Source organism: Microcaecilia unicolor, chromosome 7 (assembly GCF_901765095.1).
Source record: "Microcaecilia unicolor chromosome 7, aMicUni1.1, whole genome shotgun sequence".
In the NCBI taxonomy this organism is placed as follows: Eukaryota; Metazoa; Chordata; class Amphibia; order Gymnophiona; family Siphonopidae; genus Microcaecilia; species Microcaecilia unicolor.
In genome coordinates, this window is record NC_044037.1 from 145293748 (window position 1) to 145314701 (window position 20954).

The following is a 20954-nucleotide window of genomic DNA, read 5'->3' on the forward strand; positions in this document are numbered from 1 at the left end:
AATACTTTGTTACACTTTACCAGCTTCCACCCGTATCATTTGAAAAAAAGTTTACCAGTGAGTCAGATGTTGAGAGCAAGGAGAATATGTTCAGAAGATATGATGTTTGAGATGCAAGCATCTAAAATGGCTGCTCGTTTTCAAGAGAGAGGTTACCCTAAAGCAATTATTAAAACAGCATACTTGAGAGCTAAATATTCTCATCGTGATTTATTACTACAATATAAAAATTTATTGGAAGTGGATAAATTAGTGATGGTTATTCCCTACTCCATTTTAAGCTCTCGTATTACTGAAAGTATACATAACAACTGGAAAATTATACAGATTCATGCTTGTTTTAGGGACCATCCGATCGGTGCATTTACAAGAGGCAAAACGATAGGAGAGATGTTGACATACAAAAAACTTGAATACACGGTGAATTCTGATGAACAACTAGGTCACTATAAATGTGAAACCTGTCAATGGTGTGAATTGACAATTGAAGGTATAACATGGATACCTCCGGGTATAACACGTCCTTTAATGTCTCGCTCCTACACGAATTGCAACTCTAAGAATGTTGTTTATGCCATTGTCTGTCCATGCCAAATGATTTATATTGGGAGGTCTAGCCGCCCAATTAAAATTAGACTAAATGAACATAAATCTCGTATTAACAATAAAATTACATCGGCTCCAATTGTTCAACACTGGATAGATAAAAATCATCAGATAAAGGATATTAAATGGAGAATTATAGATCATATTCAGTTGGGATGGGAGGGTGGTGATACTGGATTTTTTTTGAATTATAAAGAACAAAAAATTATTTTTCAATTACATTCTTTGCAGCCGCATGGATTGAATTCCGAATTGGACTGGTGGTCTCTGATTGGTGGTTAATAGATGTAAAGGAACCAATCAGAGTAGAGGAGTTAGAATCAGCTGAGGTCTATTTAAACTGTAGTAGCGTTAGAGAACGCCGCAGCCATTTTCTTTGGGACACGGAAGTGAACATACAATGGTAAAGAATTCATGATAAATAGGAATGAGTTAAATAAGATTGTGGTGATATGTTTATGCTTGGAAGAATAATAGAAAACATTTTTTAATGATTTTTTATCGTAGCAAACCTCTTCCCTGACGAAGTACAAACGAAACCTGGCCAAGTCGGCGGAGGTTTGAATGGAAAGAAAATTTGCTGCTTCATTGTCAACTAACTGAAACTGAAGCTAAGTAATGCTAAATACTAGATAGTATAAGATAATATTTATAAGAATAAAATTATAAAAATCGGGTTGGTCAATGAAGAATTGAAAAACACCATTAAGAATTTGGGGAAAAATCCCCTGTATGGTGGAAATGAATTTGATATCTGAAGACCCCCGAAAGTATAAATATATTAAAACATGTAAAAAATAAAATGTCTGATTAGCATGTATAAGATATCACTACTTGGAATGGTATAATACTGGACATAAGATATATGTGTTAGGGATTATATATGAACTGATTGAGAGGAATCCCCACACTGCTAATTAGATACATATAAAATGGCATACAATGCCAGACTAGCAGAAAATTAGCATACAGAAATAAAAAAGAACACAGGAATGAAATAAGTACTATACCAGACTAACAGAAATCTAGCATACAAAAATAAATAAGAACATAGGGAGACGTAATAAAAGATGGTATACAGAAATAAATAAGAACATAGGAAAATGTGGTAAAAGATGGTAATCATCATTAAAAAAAACTTATTGATAAGAAAAATAGTAAGATGGTGTATATCTTGTGGTAATAGAATGTGCTGTGCGTACATTACCCCCCAAAACATCATAAATAGAAGCACTTCACTGAGATTAATCGATAAGGTTGCATTCTTGCCTTACACTTTTTCTTTATTTATGGGTCCTCCTGGATGTTGTTCTGTTTATTATGTTTTTTGGGGTAATGTATGCACAGCACATTCTATTGCCCCAAGTCAGTCTGACCTTGGTGATGAGTAAACTAATGTAAACGCTTCTAAAATGGAGGCTCGTGAAGTTTCTGTAATCAAATGGACTGCAGGACTGGCTTCACTAGAGGTAGGTCATGTCAGTCGAACCTGTTTGATTTCTTTGACAGGGTGACAAAACAGTTGGACGTGGGAGAGGCGCACAGGCAGTGGTGTGCTGGTAAATTTTTAACAGGCTCTCTCCCCCATCCACCTCTGCGCCCCCCCATCCACCGCTGCGCCCCCCCCCCCCCCCCCCCCCACTGAGTCTGGGGCTGATAATGTAACTTTATTATACATTAGTGGTACAAAGGATATGCACATTGTTTTGCTTTTTAAACCCAAGGTAAATCCTAAGGGTGGTTGAACAATAAACTGTGTTGTTTCTGACTTTACTTGTTTTGGAGTGCTTTGGGTCCTCCTACTGATCTGTACATGTGCTGTCTGAAATTTTGGAAGAAAGAAATAAGGAAATAAAAATTTTATTTTGGACGTACTCTGTAGAAGTTGTTTTCTTTTGTGATGTGATGGATGCCTGTTCTGGTGTATGAATGTGATAATCTTTGAATAACTACCTATACTAAATGGCTATGGATTTCTGAACATATGGTATCATTAAAGGACAAACTTTTAAATGCTCAGTTGGGTATTTATCATATATATGCTAATCTCAAATGTTTCAGACATATCATCTATTTGTTCCCATTATATAACTGAATTCTATTATTCTATCTCAGTGTATTTTGAAATGTAAGCCAACTTTGCTTGGAATGTGTGATAAATGTTTTTTTTAAAAATCCTTTATCCTCCATCTTTTAAGACACTGCCTACCTGCTGGATAGTGATGGCACAAGGAAAGCAAGTTTGGTCCAATGAAGACTAACTCAAAATAATCTGGCTGTTGTTCCTTAGCTGGGCCGTAGTATTACCATATTGAAATTGCGGATATAACAAAAGAGAGGGAACGAAGTACAAACTAAAGTCCAAACAAAAAAACCACGAGATGTTAGAAAAACACCAGATATTGTTTGCAGCCTACAGTTCTCAAACTATTCAAGAGATATTCAGAAAATTATATATAACAACTGGCATATCCTTGAAGAACACAGTTGCTTTCGAGATAAAAAAAGTTACAATTGCACACACTAGAGGGAGGAATTTAAAAGAAATTATTGCCCCATTTTCACTGCCTCAAACTAACAATGATCAACGATTAGAACTGGATCATTTTGTTACTGGCCATCATCCATACAAGAGTTGTTCGGTATGTCAGTTGTCAATGGATATTGTTTCCTTTGAACATCCGCAGACTGGCAAAATTTATAAACTGCTGAACCACACTAATTGCAATACCACACATGCTGTATATGTTATTATGTGCCCTTGCTCATTACTTTACATGGGTAAAACAAAGAGAAAAATCAAGACGCGCATAATTGAGCATAGGAGTAATATCAATCAGGGTAATCTCACTGCCCCACTTGTGCAACATTATATGGAACAATCGCATTCCCCGTCTGATCTCCGGTTTTTTGTCTATCAAGTGGTTAAAAAGCCGTGGCGTGGCGGTGACCTTGATCTGCTTTTGTTACAATGAGAACAAAGAACTATTTTTGCATTTAATACAGTAACTCCTGCAGGACTTAATCTAGAGATAGACTTGTCTGTTTGTCAATGAATATTTAGACAATATGTTGTTTTCTTTCTTTTTAAACACTGGAAGGATGTTCTTCGCAGTTTATTTTAAGGAACATTTATATATGTGACTAATGGATGTATGATATGCTTGGTTTAAAGCATATATTTTTGATTGTTTGATGTCATGTATTTATGAACAAATGTTTCACACATGTACACATTTGGTTTATGAACAAACGTTTCATATATGTACTTATTGAAGTTTAATACCTGATTGCATGGGTATATTCAACATAACATTATGATAAAACTACAGATTTGTAATGCCACTCACGTTTCATTCTAGTTTTTAATGTTTTTTAAGGTTTCAAAAAATGTTTCTAATTCATTTTTTTAATTCATTTTAATTCAGTTTTTTAATAATTATTTCATATAGTAAATACATTAGAATATATTGGTACATTTAATGATAAAACCATATGTTTGTAGTATTATTTAAGTTTATATTTAGAATTTAATAATTAATTATAAATGCAATTTATAGACTCATAAGGTAGATAATAATGGCACAATATAAATATACAATTATAAGAATGAAGTGCTGTTTAAGCTCAATTTTAGCATTTATAAGCTTTTTTAATGACATAATAAAATAGTATATGAACAGTTAAATTTAAAATATAATTAATAGACTTAGTAAATAGATTAAAATTGGGGTATGGTAAGTTCATATTTGTTCAGAAAATCTATTTAAATTTGGTCATTTAATATTTGATAAATATTCAATTTCAGAGTAGATAAATTGGCATATGAACAGTTAATTGAAGACACAATTTATAGATTTGCTAAATAGATTAAAATTGCAATATAGTCAGTTAATTGTTTTAATAATTACTCAATATCCTGTCATAAGTACATAAGTAATGCCATACTGGGAAAAGACCAAGGGTCCATCGAGCCCAGCATCTTGTCCACGACAGCGGCCAATCCAGGCCAAGGGCACCTGGCAAGCTTCCCAACGTACAAACATTCTATACATGTTATTCCTGGGATTTTGGATTTTTCCAAGTCCGTTTAGTAGCGGTTTATGGACTTGTCCTTTAGGAAACCGTCCAACCCCTTTTTAAACTCTGCTAAGCTAACCGCCTTCACCACATTTTCCGGCAATGAATTCCAGAGTTTAATTACACGTTGGGTGAAGAAAACTTTCTCTGATTTGTTTTAAATTTACTACACTGTAGTTTAATCACATGCCCCCTAGTCCTAGTATTTTTGGAAAGCGTGAACAGATGCTTCACATCCACCTGTTCCACTCCACTCATTATTTTATATACCTCTATCATGTCTCCCCTCAGCCGTCTCTTCTCCAAGCTGAATAGCCCTAGCCTCCTTAGTCTTTCTTCATAGGGAAGTCGTCCCATCCCCACTATCATTTTAGTCGCCCTTCGCTGCACCTTTTCCAATTCTACTAATTTCTGTCATTTTATATATATTTTAAACACATGGATATTTTAACAATGTAGGCTTTAGGACCTAGTAAATGATTCCTGCATATCTGGCAGGCTTTTAGACCCAGTAACCACCTAAATTCATTTGATAGGATAAAGGTTAATGCTTTGTGAAGATCAGGTGTTTTCACTTAAGTTAATTACAAATTTTTTCCACCCTGTGTGACGTGGTATTAAAAGCAGAGCCTTTTGAGAGCACAGCTTTTCATCCATTTGGATACAGAAAGTGAAAGTGCCTTGGTGCTTTGTAGCTTTTACTATATGAGACGTGGGGGTAAGTTTTTGTCATGACAATAAATTGTAGGAAGTTTCTAAGTTAGGCACTATAGTATTTGCTGCCTCATGATTTGATAACTTTTATCAATTGCACAATCCTCTTGGTAATGTCTGTGGCATTATGGTTTGTTATACTTATTGAAACCCTTCTGTTTGGCAATACAGTTTGAGGTATACAGATTTTTTTTTCTTTTGACACTTGAGTTAAAATGAAAGTCAGTATTTTATTGCTTATGAAAATCATTTTTGCTATGTTCTAAAAGAAATATTGAAGACATTTTATTAAATGAATGCTGATGTGAGAAACATATATATGTATGTGTATATGTATGTATGTGTATGTATATATGTAAATATATATATGTGTATGTATATGTGTGTATGTATGTGTGTGTGTATATATATATATATATATATATATATATATATATTATAGCATTAACAGGGCTTCTATTATCTTTTGGAGCTCTGGGTATATTTGTTTCGTTATCTGCCAATTACAATTAATTATGTAAATTTTATTTGTAACTGCTAATGGTATTTTAGCTAGTGACAAAATACCTTTAAAATTTGCATTTATTTTGTTATCTGCCAATCACAATTAATTATACAAATGGCATCTTGAATAGTGACAAAAGGTTAACAGGGCTTTTATTCACTTATTTATTGTTTGGAGCTCTGGGTACACTTGTTTTGCTATATACCAATTTTATCTGTAACTGCTAATGCTACTTTAGTCAATGAATAAAATATTTTTGAATTTGTTATTCATCTTGTTATCTGCCAATTGCAATCAATTATGCAAATGGAGTTTTGAATAGTGACAAAATTTTTTTTTTTTAAATTAAGATCAAGTAATGCCACTAGATATTATAGTTTCGGCTTTTTTATATTTGAAGATGTATATATTCATTTCTGTGCTGATTTGAATGTTTTTGAAGGTTTATGATATTATCAGTGTAATGTTTGAAATTTATTGTACATTTTAAAATGTTTTAAAAAAAATTATTTTTGACCCTTCTGTTAGTTTAAGCTTTTATGAATATGAAATTTAGTTATAGCCAGTATTATATAATATGACCTTTTTATAAAATATATTATAAATAATTAAAATAAGCGTTTTAAACATATAATATTAATATATGAAACATTTTTTGTCCAAAAGTAAGGAATAATATATTGTAGAGGAATATATTCGAGTTATTCCCCAAGTTTTCCACGTCATCACTGTGGTGAGTTACCATTTTTGTTTTGATTAATTATCCATTTATTTTCAAATTACTATATAATAATATATGAGAATGTTAAAATATTAAATGCTTTAGGTGTTTATATAGGCTTATATATGTATGCTTGATGAGTCTAAATATTAATCTTTGTTTTTATTCATTATATGTTAAAAAAAAATTTTTAAATATATTATTTCTATGTTTTGTATTCTATGTAGACCCCTGACGCAGGTGCTGGTCACCGAAACACGGCCCGTGTCGGGTCTTTTTGTCAAGGCTCATTCATTAAAGAACTGTGTTCCATTTTTAAAGGCCCGTGGTGCTGGTTTTTTTGTTTGTTCATATTGAAAATGCGACCATACCAAGCCTCTGTGGTTATGCTCCACTAATAAGTTAAAAGATTAACTGGATTTCTTGAAAGGATTATTATATAAACTTAGGATGCATCATGACTAGGGACACACACATATGCTTATTTATTCAATATCACAATTCTTCATACAGCCACAAAACACCCTTTTAGGGTAGATAGTGTTCACAATGAGCTCCTTTTATTACCGACCAGACAGAGATAAGACTAAGAGTTTTCAGTTTTGGCACAGTATAAGTTATCACAAGAACAAAATATAAGAAAACCAATATGGGCTGCATTAGGGGCTTATATAGCCCATTTATCATATATAAACAAAAGAAATCTGCATGAAACAAAATATTTATTTTGACTGTCACTAATAAAACCACTTCCCCCTGGCCTGAAACATGTTCAAAACAGAATAATTAATTTGTGTAAAAAGGTAAACTTCTAAAATACAGATGAAGATCTGATTCCATGTGTGCCCCAATGAAAGGAGAGTTTAATTTTCTACTTCCATTTAATTTGAATACATTCCATTAACTTTATAACACCAGACTTCCCATGGTAGATTACAACAACAACTGTAAGACGAACCCAGGCATCAGGAAACAGGATATCCTCACTGAAATTTAGCCATTGCCCATTGCCATTTCTCTCCCATCAGTGTTCTTTGTTATTATTATTATTAAGATATCTTCCCCCCCCCCCCCCCAGCACTAGCAGCAGCAGAAAATGCACTGGAAAATGTTTTTTTTCTCAATTTAAATAAATAAATATTAGATTGTGCCGCGGCCCGCGGGGCCTAATTACTTGGATGGTGACCCAAGAATTCTTCTGCCAACGAGCAGGAGTGGACGACAATAGACTGGTGGCCCGGTGGCCAGCAGGGGTGATGGAGGAGGACTGTGCACTAGCAGGAAGCAGACGAGAAGGCGTCATGCGGTCGGCCGCGATCTGGGATGGACAGAGCCAAAAACACCTGCTGCAGGAGCCGTTAGTCTCAGGAAGGGCGCACACTCACTGGCGCGCAGGGAGCCGCAGGGGGAGAAGCAGGCGTCGTGACGTACAAGATGGGCGGGACTCGATCGGAGAGACAGTGAGAGGATCTGGGAGGAGCCGCTACTGCAGTAGGAAGGGTCCACTGGCGAGGCAGAGACAGAGCAAGAAGAGGACTGAGGAGCCGCTGGGAGGAGACAAGTGAGCCGCAGAGGTAAGGCGCGCGCCGGTGCAGCACGGATGGAGCAGAATACAGATAGTTACTGGTTTCCACCCGGGCGGTCTGCCCCCCTACCCCGCCCTCTGTACGCCACTGGAATCAGCCCAATGCAGCACGAGGAGGTAGGGCTGCCAATATCAGGTGACAGCTGGTGTGTGCGGGGCGGGCATGCGTGCCTCCAGCCAGGGAAAAAACAACAACTTTGTCCCATCCCTCAGCTGAACAACCGGCTCGCAAAATTCTTCAGAAATTAACAACCGGCTCTGCAGAGCCGGTGCGAGCTGGCTCCAGCACACCACTGCGCACAGGCAACTGATAAATAAACTGAGTGCCCTCGGTATGGGACCTAAAGTGACTGACTTGGTTAAAAACTGGTTAAATGGAAGGAGACAGACGGTAGTGGTAAATGGAGCTTGCTCTGAGGAAAGGGCTGTTATCAGTGGTGTACCACAGGATTCGGCCCTTGGGCTGGCTCTTTTTAATATCTTTGTGAGTGATATTGTGGAAGGAGTGTCTGGTAAGGTTTGTCTCTTTGTGGATGATACCAAACTCTGCAATAGGGTCTACACCCTGGAGGGTGTGGATGGTATGAAGGATCTTGCAAAGCTTGAAGAATGGTCCGATAACTGGCAACTAAGATTTAATGTTAAGAAATACAGGGTCATGCACTTGAGGTACAAGAATCCAAGGGAACAGTACATTATAGGGGGTGAAGTGTTTCTGTGTATGGAAGAGGTGCAGGACTTGGGGGTGATTGTGTCTGATGACCTTAAAGTGTCCAAACAGTTAGAAAAGGCAACAGCTAAAGCCAGAAAGATGCTTGGGTGCATAAGGAGAGGGATGGCCACCAGGAAAAAAAGAGGTGATAGTGCCCTTGTATAAGTCTCTGGAGACCGCACCTACGGAAAGATATAAATAGGATGGAGTCAGTCCAGAGGGCGGTTACAAAATTTGTAAGTGGTATCTGTCGTAAAATGTATAGGGACAGGCTTGGGAACCTCAACATGTATACACTGGAAGAGAGGAGAGAGAGAGGGGATATGATAGAAACAATTAAATACCTCAGTGAAGGAAAACTATAGAATGAGGGGACATACGATGAAGTTAAGAGGAAATAGACTTAGGAGGAATCAAATACTCTTCCACCGAAATGGTGGTGGATACATGGAATGGCCTCCTGGTGGAGGTTGTGAAGATGATGACTGTGTCAGAATTTAAGAAAGTGTGGGACAGGCATGTGGGATCCCTTAGGAAAAGAAGAGTAGTGATTACTGAAGATGGGCAGACTGGATGGGCCATTTGGCCCTTATCTGCCGTCAAGTTTCTCTGTTTCTATGAAAGAAGTCTGCTAGGTCTTGTGCGTTGGGTTGGGCACTGGTCTTTAGATTGGTTATGTTTGGGGGGGGGCGGGGGGAGATAAGAGCTTTCACCAGTGTGAATAATTTCTGAAGAGTCTTACTGAAGGGTTGATGTCCAGTTCCCTTAAAGCAGCTATAGTTTGGTCCATCTTAAAGGTAATAAATAGAAACAAATCAAACATAGAAAAGAAAATAAGATGATACCTTTTTTTATTAGACTAACAATACTTTTTTGATTAGCTTTCTAAGGTAACCCTTCTTCTTCAGATCGGAAATAAACATGGAGAGCTGGATGGATGATCACCTGGTTTCCATCTTCCATTCCTGTCTAAGATCATTGAAAACATTGTGTTCTCTCAACTTCAATCACACTCTGAAGCGGTATTTACATTATATCCATGTCTTCAAATCTAAGCTAAAAGCCCACCTTTTTGATGCTGCTTTTAACTCCTAACCCTTATTCACTTGTTCAGAACCCTTATTTTATCATCCTCACCTTAATATTCCGTTATCTCTTGTTTGTCCTGTTTGTCTGTCCTAATTAGATTGTAAGCTCTGTCGAGCAGGGACTGTCTCTTCATGTTCAAGTGTACAGCGCTGCGTACGTCTAGTAGTGCTATAGAAATGATAAGTAGTAGTAGTAGTAGCAATCGGGCTTTAGGCCAGGATAAAGCACTTGACAGGATATGGAAGCCCTCACAGTTAAGCTGTGAGGGTGTTAACATTGACTGAAGCCAGGCAGCCAGAAGAAGAAAGGAAAGGGGGGGGGGGGGGAGTTGCAGGAGGGAGTTAGTTTGGAAGTAGTTAGTGTTTAGGTTAGCAACAGGAAAGGGAGAAAGGGGATTGGGTAGGAATTAAGGGATAGGATTGGCTGGAAGGGAAGTGCTAGGATAGGGAAGATTTGGGCGCTCAGAATTAGTTTTTAGTTAGGTAGGAGAGGGTTAGGGTGAATAGGAGGGAGTGAAAGAGAAGTTGGGGGGGGGGTTTAAAGTAGAAAAAACGAAACAAATTCTTATGTCTAATCAGTGGAGCACTGGCTAGAGCACTGAGCTTGTAATCAGAAGGTTGCTGGTTTGATTCCCCTTTAAAGATTACCTGAGGTGGGGGAGGCTGGTGTTTGGCAGTGGCGTCGTAGAAAACATCGCGACGGCACTTCCGGTTTCGCGGAGGTGAGGAGTACGGAGGGGAATTTGGGTTGGTTTTTTGATTGCTGGGCGGACAAACGGGGTTTTTTGAAGTGTGTGTTACTTTGGGAGGGGGTGGGTGAGTTAAAGTGTGTTGGGAAGGCACTTCCGGTTTGCGAGGTGTTAGGGGTAGAATTTTTTATTGTGGCTGCTGTGGCCTAGTGGTTATAGCACCAGCCTTATAATCATAAGGTTGCTGGTTCAAATCCCACCTAAGGCAAGTCACTTCAGGGACAAAGTTTGACACAAACCCAGAATACTTGAATGTAACACACCTTGATCGACTACTGGAGAAAAGTGTGATCACAGCTGCAAATAATGAGCACCAATTTTATTAGGTGTATGTCACATGGCAAAAGCAGGAAGCTGAGCAGGGGCAACCCTGGTCAGGAACTGGATGGGCAAATTAGGGGACCTAAATCAGCAGTGTAACCTTTTTAAAAGGAGAGATTAAGGGACTCAAAATTGAAGGGGTGTTTGCTTGGGAGCGGGGAGAGTGAGTGATTGTGGGTAATTGATTATATTAAATAAATAAATAATTATATATATATATATATATATATATATATATATATAATAATAAATAAATAAAAATACTGTTTAATGGGGCCAAAGAAGATTGTGAAAAGTGGGGGTAAAGTGAGTGGAAAAAAGAAACATGGGATGAATGTGTCTGGAGGGGGGAGTGCTAAAGGGGGTATGGGGAATATAGGGAGAGATGCTGATGTTGCAGAAGGGGTGAATAGTGGACAAGGTGTGGAAATGGGGTGTCAGGTGGGATTGAATATCGAGCAGGAGAGGGGTAGCAGGATGCAATGTGGGACAGCAACCAGTGCGATGGCAGGTGGTATGCGGACCCGTGGTGATGTTCCTTTGCAGGATGCTGCGGCGGAGGATCCGTTGGAGGGGCCCTCTTCTGGGAGAGCAATGGGTGAGTTGGAGGAATTGTGTGTAACTGGATATAGAAGGGGGCGGCGGGGAGGGGAAGTACGGGAGGGGGTTAGAGATCGGGGTAGTTGGGAAAAAGGGGTGTCGGGAAAAGGTTTGAGAAAGAAGCCGCGGAATAAAAAATTTTGCGGAATTGTGTCATGTGGTAAGGCGGTTGGATAGTGAAAAAAGGCAGAGGAGGGGTGGAACAGGTGATCCTATGCAGGTATGGGAATCTTCAGACTCCTGGGATTCATCAGGGTCTTCTTCATCTTCTTCGGATGAAGTAGAGGTGGAAAGGGGGAATGTTGTAAGTGGGATGCGGGAGAATCAAAGGGCAGGTATATTTATGGGTTCGAAGATGGGTCATACATTATGTAATTTTGCCCCTCTGGATTGTTATATAACGTTAAAATGGAAGCAGAGAATTTTAAAAGGAAAATATATAGACTTATTTGCCTTGTTAGTGCATGATAGGGATGTTAATGGGGGGTAGGATGGGGGTAAGGAAGAAGGAAAGAAGAAAAGAGGGAGGGTACCAAAGACAATCATGAATTGGTTGTTAAGTTTTCATGTTTTTGCGAGTGTGTTGGGAGATCAGAAACCTGCTCTTTATCCGGGTTTATGGAATTACTGTGATTTAATTTTGAGAGCTTATAAAATGTATGGAGGTTGGGCTTGGGTAAATTATGATGAGCAGTTTAGGCGGAGTTTGGCGAAGGACAAATCTGAGAATTGGGGTGTGAGAGATGTGGATTTGTGGATTGCTAATTTTACTCCTTCGGTTAATCCTCCCTTTCGTTCGGGAGCCTCTGCTGGATTTCCCGGGTATGGTAGTGGCTCAGTTGGAAATACCGGGGGAATGGGCGTTGGTCGAACAGGGAGTTTCGGAATGGCAGGAGGAGGAAGTGTGGGGACAAGCGGATTGGGGGGAAAGGGGAGTAGCCCCGGTAATGCTTGTTTCCAATTTAATGCGGGACGATGTAATAGGCCTGCCTGCAGATTCAGACACTGTTGCAGTGTCTGTCAGGGATTCCACCCTGTGTTTAAATGTCCAAGAGGGGGATTGGGAGGTCGGGGAAGGTCGGGGAGGGGAAGAGCTATGGGCGGCCCAGGTGTGGGCTGGCAAGGCCCCTTCTCCTATTAAGGTAGCGGCGTTACAAAATTGGTTGGGTCTGTATCTGTGTGGTGGTGATGCATATTTGCTGTGGGTAGGTTTTTCGGAAGGTTTCCCGATCCCGTTTGAGGGACCGGTGTTGGATCATAAGTGTAAGAATTCAGTATCTGTGATTCAGCATGCGGAGGTGGTTCGGAAGAAGTTGATGAAGGAGTTGAGTCTTGGGCGGATAGCAGGACCGTTTGCTGACCCGCCGCTTAAATATTTGGTAGTGTCTCCATTGGGTGTGATACCGAAAAAAGAGCCGGGTACATACAGGTTGATTCATAATTTGTCCTATCCTGAAGGTTCTGGTGTAAATAGTTTTATTGATCCGGATTTGTGTACAGTGCAATATGCTAGTTTTGAACAAGCGGTGAATTTGTTGAGGAATTTTGGAAAAGGTGCATTGATGGGAAAAGCGGACATTGAAGCAGCTTTCCGTTTATTGCCAGTGCACCCTACAGCTTTTAGGTTGCTTGGATTTAAGTTTGAAGGTAAATTTTATTTTGATAAATGTATGCCTATGGGTTGTTCTATTTCTTGTAATTATTTTGAAGCATTTGCTACATTTTTACATTGGGTAGTGGAACAGGTTAGTGGTTGGGATTCTATTGTTCATTATTTGGATAATTTTTGTTTGGGGGTCCAGAAAATTCATTGCAGTGTGCTTCCTTGATGTCAGCATTTAGAACGGTGGCAAAGGAGTTGGGTGTGCCTTTGGCTAAGGAAAAAAGTGAGGGCCCGGTTACCAAATTGGTGTTTTTGGGGATAGAGTTGGATTCAGTAAGAATGGAGTCTCGTCTGCCTAAAGAAAAGATTGTGGTTTTGCGTCAGGAGATTGATAGGGTATGCATCAAGAAAAAGGTGACGTTGAAGGAGATTCAGTCGTTGTTGGGGCATTTTAATTTTGCAATGAGAGTGATTCCTATGGGACGAGTTTTTTCGAGACGTTTAGCATTGTTAACAGTTGGTTTGCGGAAGGCGCATTTTAGAGTGCGTGTGACACAGGCAGTGCGAGTGGATTTGCAAATCTGGAGAGAATTCTTGTCGGTGTTTAATGGAACTTGTGTTTGGCAAGATGTATTGGTTTCAAGTGTGGATTTACAATTATTCACGGATGCGTCGGGAGAAATTGGATTTGGGATTTATTTTGGAGGGGCATGGTGTGCAGAAGAGTGGCCTCAATGGTGGAGAGAGATGGGTTTGTGCAAGAATATAGCTTTGTTGGAATTATTTCCAATTTGGGTGGCTTTGTGGCTATGGGAACGGAGGTTGTGTAACAGGAGGATTGCCTTGTATTCTGATAACATGTCAGTAGTATGGGCAATCAATAAGCAGTATTCGCGTTGTCCGCTGTTAGTGGAGCTGTTGAGATTGGCTCCGTCAGCAGATTGGGAGCCTACACGGATGTCCGAAGATTTGTGGCACAATTTTCAGGAGGTTGTGAGGCGCTGTTGATGGGAGCATTAGCTCCTAATACTTGGAAGGCTTATGGAGTTGGATGGAGGCGATTCCTATCATTTCTGGCTGACAGAGGTTGGGATTTGGTTTTCCCAATTTGTGAAGAGAGAGTGGTCCGACTTATTGCTTTTGCAGTGGATAATAAATGGTCGTTTGGGATGGTATCTCAGACGATGGCTGCAATAGCATTTGTGTCTAAATTGCTGGGTTGGGGAGATCCAGCTGGGAAATATTTGATTCGTAAGTTATTGTGTGGTTTTTCCAGAGAACATGGGAAATCACGAATGGAGAGGGTGAGGAGGCCGCTATTTTATGCACAGGTAGTGCAATTGTGCAAGGTATTAACCAATATTTGTTTTTCAAAATATGAAATATTGTTATTTCAGGTGGCTTTTGTGGTAGCCTTCTTTTCAGCTTGCAGGGTTGGGGAGTTGGTAGCTTCATCAACGCGAGCTATGGATGATGAAGGTTTGAGAAGAAGGGATGTGGTGGTGGAAAAGGGGGTGTTGCGTATATATTTAAGGAAGTCTAAAACGGACCAAGATGGAAAAGGCATTTGGATTAGTCTGCGAGCGGCTAAGACTTTGGAATTTTGTCCAGTGCAATGTGCAGTGGAGTTCAATGGTGTAGGACCGGTGGGTGGTGAGGTTTGGTTGGTGCATAGCAATGGTATGCCTTTAACGAGGTATCAATTTGCAGCAGTGCTTAAGAAAGGTTTGAGATATATGGGTTTGGAGCCGAAGGAGTATGGGACACATTCCTTTCGAATTGGTGCTGCTTCCAATGTAGCCCAAGAAGGGGGTTCAGTGGCTTTAATTCAGCGGGTGGGAAGATGGAGGTCTAATAGATATAAAGGGTATGTTCGGGATGAGAAGTGATTAGGTTTATGCTAATTGTTCTAGTTTCTTTTACAGATGTATTGCCTCTGGACATATGTGTATGGATCTGCGGACATTCATATGTCTTTTGGGCACACAAGCATGCTCTGGAATCAAAGTGGGGATCCAACCTGGGATTGGTGGAATTCGGTATTCGAATCCGCTGGTTGGCCATACGAGGAATGACTTGGAAGCAGTTGTTGCCAGCATTATTGCAAGCTCGGCGATTTTCTTCTCCAGTTCTAATTTGTATTCATTTGGGGGGAAATGATTTATGTGCTGTAAAAGGAGTTCAGTTAATTCGTTTAATGAAAGCAGAATTATTGGAGGTGATGAGTTATTTTCCAGGAGCAGTGATTGTATGGTCACAGATTATTCCCAGAAGAGTGTGGAGGGGGGCAGTTAATCCAAAAGGTATTGAGCGGTTGAGGCGCAGGGTGAATTGGGAAGTGTCAAAATTTATGGGGAGAATGGGGGGTTTGGTGTTAGCACATGATTTGATCTCGTCAGATTGTGCAGGTTTGTATAGGCAGGATGGAGTTCATCTGTCCGATATTGGAACTGATATCTTTTTGAGTGCACTCCAAGATTTGTTGGAGGAGTGCTTAAAGAAGGATTTGGCGGCAGCTTTGGTTATGGGGGAGCGGTGACAAGATGGAGTCTGTCACCGCTTGTGGCCTGGATGAGGGGTTTAAGAGGCACCAGAAGCGGTTAAAGGAATTGTATGAAATATATGAAATGGAAATGAACTCGTGGGCGGAACCGCCATGAGTAAGAGGTGGCTTGACGGTACCGTAAGTCACCTGGGGGGAGGGGGGTAAGGGGGGAAGAAAGTGAGCCAGTTCGTTACTGAATGGCTTAACATTATTATTAATCACACTGTGAAGTGGGGAGAAAGTGAGCCAGTTCGTTACCGAAGGGCTTAACATTATTATTAATCACACTGTGAAGTGGGGAGAAAGTGAGCCAGTTCGTTACCGAAGGGCTTAACATTATTAACCGCATTCTGAAGTTAACCTGGTGGAAAATTATATGTTACTAAGTTGATGTTAAGTAAATGAATTTATTAATATTTGGAAATAAAGCTGCAGCCAAATTTTATTCCAAAAAAGAAATTGTTGTTTGAATTATTTAAAAAATTTTAAGTATGTGTTAAGGGCTGCCTGAAGTGTGAATGTCAATGTTAGGAAGCCCTCACAGTTAAGCTGTGAGGGTGTTAACATTGACTGAAGCCAGGCAGCCAGAAGAAGAAAGGAAAGGGGGGGGGGGGGAGTTGCAGGAGGGAGTTAGTTTGGAAGTAGTTAGTGTTTAGGTTAGCAACAGGAAAGGGAGAAAGGGGATTGGGTAGGAATTAAGGGATAGGATTGGCTGGAAGGGAAGTGCTAGGATAGGGAAGATTTGGGCGCTCAGAATTAGTTTTTAGTTAGGTAGGAGAGGGTTAGGGTGAATAGGAGGGAGTGAAAGACCCATCCCAGCCCGCCCTTGGTGGGGGGGTGTGGGTGGGGACAAAATTTTGAGATGGTTAAGGAAAGTGGAGGATTTGGGGGTAAAGGGTAGCAGCTTTTAAATGGAAAGGGGTGCCTGGATGAGGGGTTTAAGAGGCACCAGAAGCGGTTAAAGGAATTGTATGAAATATATGAAATGGAAATGAGTAAGAGGTGGCTTGATGGTACCGTAAGTCACCTGGGGGGAGGGGGGTAAGGGGGGAAGAAAGTGAGCCAGTTCGTTACCGAATGGCTTAACATTATTATTAATCACACTGTGAAGTGGGGAGAAAGTGAGCCAGTTCGTTACCGAAGGGCTTAACATTATTAACCGCATTCTGAAGTTAACCTGGTGGAAAATTATATGTTACTAAGTTGATGTTAAGTAAATGAATTTATTAATATTTGGAAATAAAGCTGCAGCCAAATTTTATTCCAAAAAAGAAATTGTTGTTTGAATTATTTAAAAAATTTTAAGTATGTGTTAAGGGCTGCCTGAAGTGTGAATGTCAATGTTAAGCAATTGGCAGATACTGTTCTTAAGTGGTTTTCTTCTTTCTTATCTGATCGCATATTTCAGGTTTCAGTATCTGATACACAGTAGGATGTTTTCCCTATATCCAGTGGTTATTCCACAGGGGTCAATTCTCTCACCTATCCTTTTTAATCTATTTTGAGTCCTTTAGTGGCACAAATTCAGTCTTCAGGTATAAGTACTTACTTATATGCTGATGATATTTTTTGATTTTCTAAATGTGAAACATCCATTGCTATCCCAGGCGGTTAGCTTAGCAGAGTTTAAAAAGGGGTTGGACGGTTTCCTAAAGGACAAGTCCATAAACCGCTACTAAACGGACTTGGAAAAATCCAAAATCCCAGGAATAACATGTATAGAATGTTTGTACATTTGGGAAGCTTGCCAGGTGCCCTTGGCCTGGATTGGCCGCTGTCGTGGACAAGATGCTGGGCTCGATGGACCCTTGGTCTTTTCCCAGTATGGCATGGCATTACTTATGTACTTATATGATATTGTATTGTAAAATTGGATTCTTACGACAAATTACTTTCTTATGCATTATTTTTTGTTATGTATCCTATACTGTTTATTGTAAGCCACATTGAACTCAAACTTGTTTGGGATAATGTGGGCTATATATGTCACAACCAAATAAATAAACAAACAGACAAAAAAACTATTTCATATTCTCCTTCATGATTGTTGAGACCCTTAAATGATCACAGACTAGCCCTTCCCGGTCCTTCTCATGCACAATTAGTATCTACCAGGAAGAGTGCCTTTTACTTTCTGTCCCCCTTTTTATGGAATGGACTCCCTCTTTCACTTAGACCTCAATCCTCTTTTTCAAATTTAAAAAATGGTCTAAAAACCTATCTTATTTTTTCTTTAGCATTCAATTGACAGATGCCTAAACTGTTCTGAAGATTTGCAGTTGGTTATCGGGTTTAGTTTCTATATTAAGGCAATTGTGCCATCAAGCTCCTTGTTTCTCCTTTTCCCCTTGTATGTTTGAGACTGTTTGTATGTTATACTTTCCTATTTTTATGGAGTTCCTTTCATTGCTTTGGTTACTATTTTGATTGTACATCGCTCTGATTTGCAAAATAAGGGAGGTTTAATCAACATAAGATCATAAGCATTGCCATATTGGGACAGACTGAAGGTCCATCAAGCCCAGTATCCTATTTCCAACAAGTGGCCAATCCAGGTCACAAGTACCTGGCAGGATCCCAGAACAGCAAAACAGATTTTATGCTGCTTATCTTAGAATATGCAGTGGAGTTTCCCAAGCAGCAAATAGGGTGGAGGAATGTCCCAAAGAACAAACAGAAGTCAAATGTCTTCCAACAGATTTATTCTCCTTAAAAAATCACATAAAACACCTGGACCCGACATGGTCCGTGTTTCAGCTGTTATGCCTTCCTCGGGGGTCACAGCTTGAAAGCATAAAAGTGCACTTAAGGATGACAGCGGTGAAGTGTCTGTGAAAATTGTGGATTTTCCCAAGTCCATCTTAATAATGGCTTAAATACTAATAAACATAATCAAAAGAAGATCAGGAAGAGAACTTATAAGATACTTTACCACTGCTCCTACTTCACCCTTAGTTCCTCTGGGTCCTCGCTGTGTATTATCATTTCCTGGTTCCCCCTGAAAATATCAATTCAGTCAGTGAGACATACTCATCCAATTTAATCTCAGCTTTCTTTTTAAATTTAAGGTTTTTAGGTTCTACAGAAGATTTAGGTTAGCAGAAGAAAAAGAATTTATAATGTTTGCATGATAACAGCATGCTAACTTTAGTATACCACGCTATTGTCAATACCAACACAATATGAATGAATTATTGGTGCCATTCCAGCTCTGTGTTTAATGTTAAAATATTTTTATATCACACATCTAATATTGTATGTGGCTTATAATATAAATACATAACACAAAACAAGGAATATAAAATAAAAAATCAAACCGAATAGAAACTAACCAAATAATTTCAAACAATATGTCAAAGCTGGAGTGTATCATCACTAGGATTTAGTAAAATCTTATTCTGGGAATAGTTCCTTGAACAAAAATGTTTTCAAATCCATATAAAATTTTTTAAATCAATACATGTCCTTATCTCTATGGACCAGGCACAATTCTTGTTATAGACAGTCATGCATGCCTGATCTTGATATCTCATGGCAATTTCTCTTAGTTGCTTATACTGTCTTCACTTCTAAACTGATGATAAACATCTCTTATCTCTCCACTGTTCATCCCTTCCATTTTACATGACTCAATTTACAGTTTTTCTCTGCCATTTCCTTTCTGATGTCATCCTTAATCATTCTTTCTGTATATGGGGAACCCCCATTATCCTGATTTCACAAGCTTGGCTCCTTGAACTTTTAAAGAAAATCTTATGTCAACTCTTGTTCTTACTGCTCTCTACAAATTCATGCTCTGACAACTTTTGCTTCTATTTTGTAATTTGTTTTGCATGGTTTTCAGGGAGGGCCCAAGGGTATTTAACATTGTAGACAAACCTTAAGTTGTGCATCTCCCCTCTCTCATCAAAGGGTGGCTCAAAAACACTCCTTTCCCATTTCCAGCATCTCCCCTTTCCTTCTATACCATTCCATAGTCCAGCATTCCCCCATCCCCCCATATGTACAACATCTCTTTATTTCCCTACCTCTCACAACACCAGCATCTCTCTCTCTACCCCCTCCCCACTTGCCAGGGTCTCCAGCCTCTCTCTCCTTCCTTCCATGCACCATGGTGTCCAGCATCTCTCTCCTTCCTTCCCAACCCAAACCATGGTATCCACCAACTTTTCCTACTTCTCTTACCCCATGTGGTCTCCAGCATCTCTTTCCTTACTTCCCTTCTCTCCCCTTCATCACCCTTCCTCTCCCCCATGAGGTTTTCAGCCACTTACCTCCTTCCTTTGGGGCGGTGACACAGCAGTCACCATTTATAGAAGATTCACTATGGCCAACATGGGGCTTGAGCATTTGCACATTCTCAAAGTTTCTCTGTTTCAGATGTGTGAAACCTGACAGACTGAGCACGCATGAATGCTCAAGGCCCCATGTTAGCCATGAAGATCTATAGATGCTGATTGCTGCATTGGTGCCAGCACCTTCTCCTAAATTGTGCTACCCTAGGCAGATGCCATGTAGATGGGCCAGCATTGACTATTTTGACAAACTTTAGCCCCTGATATTCAAAACTATTTAACCGACCAGGAATGGCTCCTGGCTGGTTAAATAGCATTTATGTGCCTAACTGCAGTGTGACAGGGATGCTGAGGATCTGTTGAATTTATTCTGTGGCCACCATACCCTCTCTGGAAAGCAGCATCCCAAGATAGTGTATTCCAGTCCCAGAGGTCAGGAAAGGAACCTTGTTTACCCTTGGGTGGGGGAGGGGGAAAGCTCATTCCCAGTGCAAGCTAAGCCAGTGGGCTGGACTACAAGGATCCAGAAGGGGGGGGGGGGGGAAAGTTGTAGCCAGTTTCTGTGGGAACACTATCAATATACACTCCATCCCTGGGCTTCTGACTGCTTCCAGGTTACACCCAGCAGTGACCTGAAGTTATCTATAAGGTCAGGTCCTTCTGCAGAGGAGGAGATGGAGTGGATAACCTCTGCACAGCCAAGTTCAGAACAGGTTGGGGTTACCTCTGCACAACTGAGTTCAGAACACGGTCTGGAAGAAATGGATAACTCCAGAAAAGGGTACCTTTTTTCTGTTGCTGTTTTTTTGGATTGTGTAAGGAGCTCTTGG

At 39.8% G+C, this 20954-nt stretch overlaps 1 protein-coding gene across 1 annotated transcript in view; it reads right to left on the bottom strand.

Moving 5' to 3' along the window:
* The window catches only part of COL6A3 (collagen type VI alpha 3 chain), a 722910-nt gene that overhangs the window by 357930 nt on the left and 344026 nt on the right, over positions 1 to 20954 (bottom strand). The window contains 1 exon segment of the mRNA XM_030209050.1: positions 18762 to 18827. Coding sequence (XP_030064910.1) covers positions 18762 to 18827 — 66 coding nt within the window.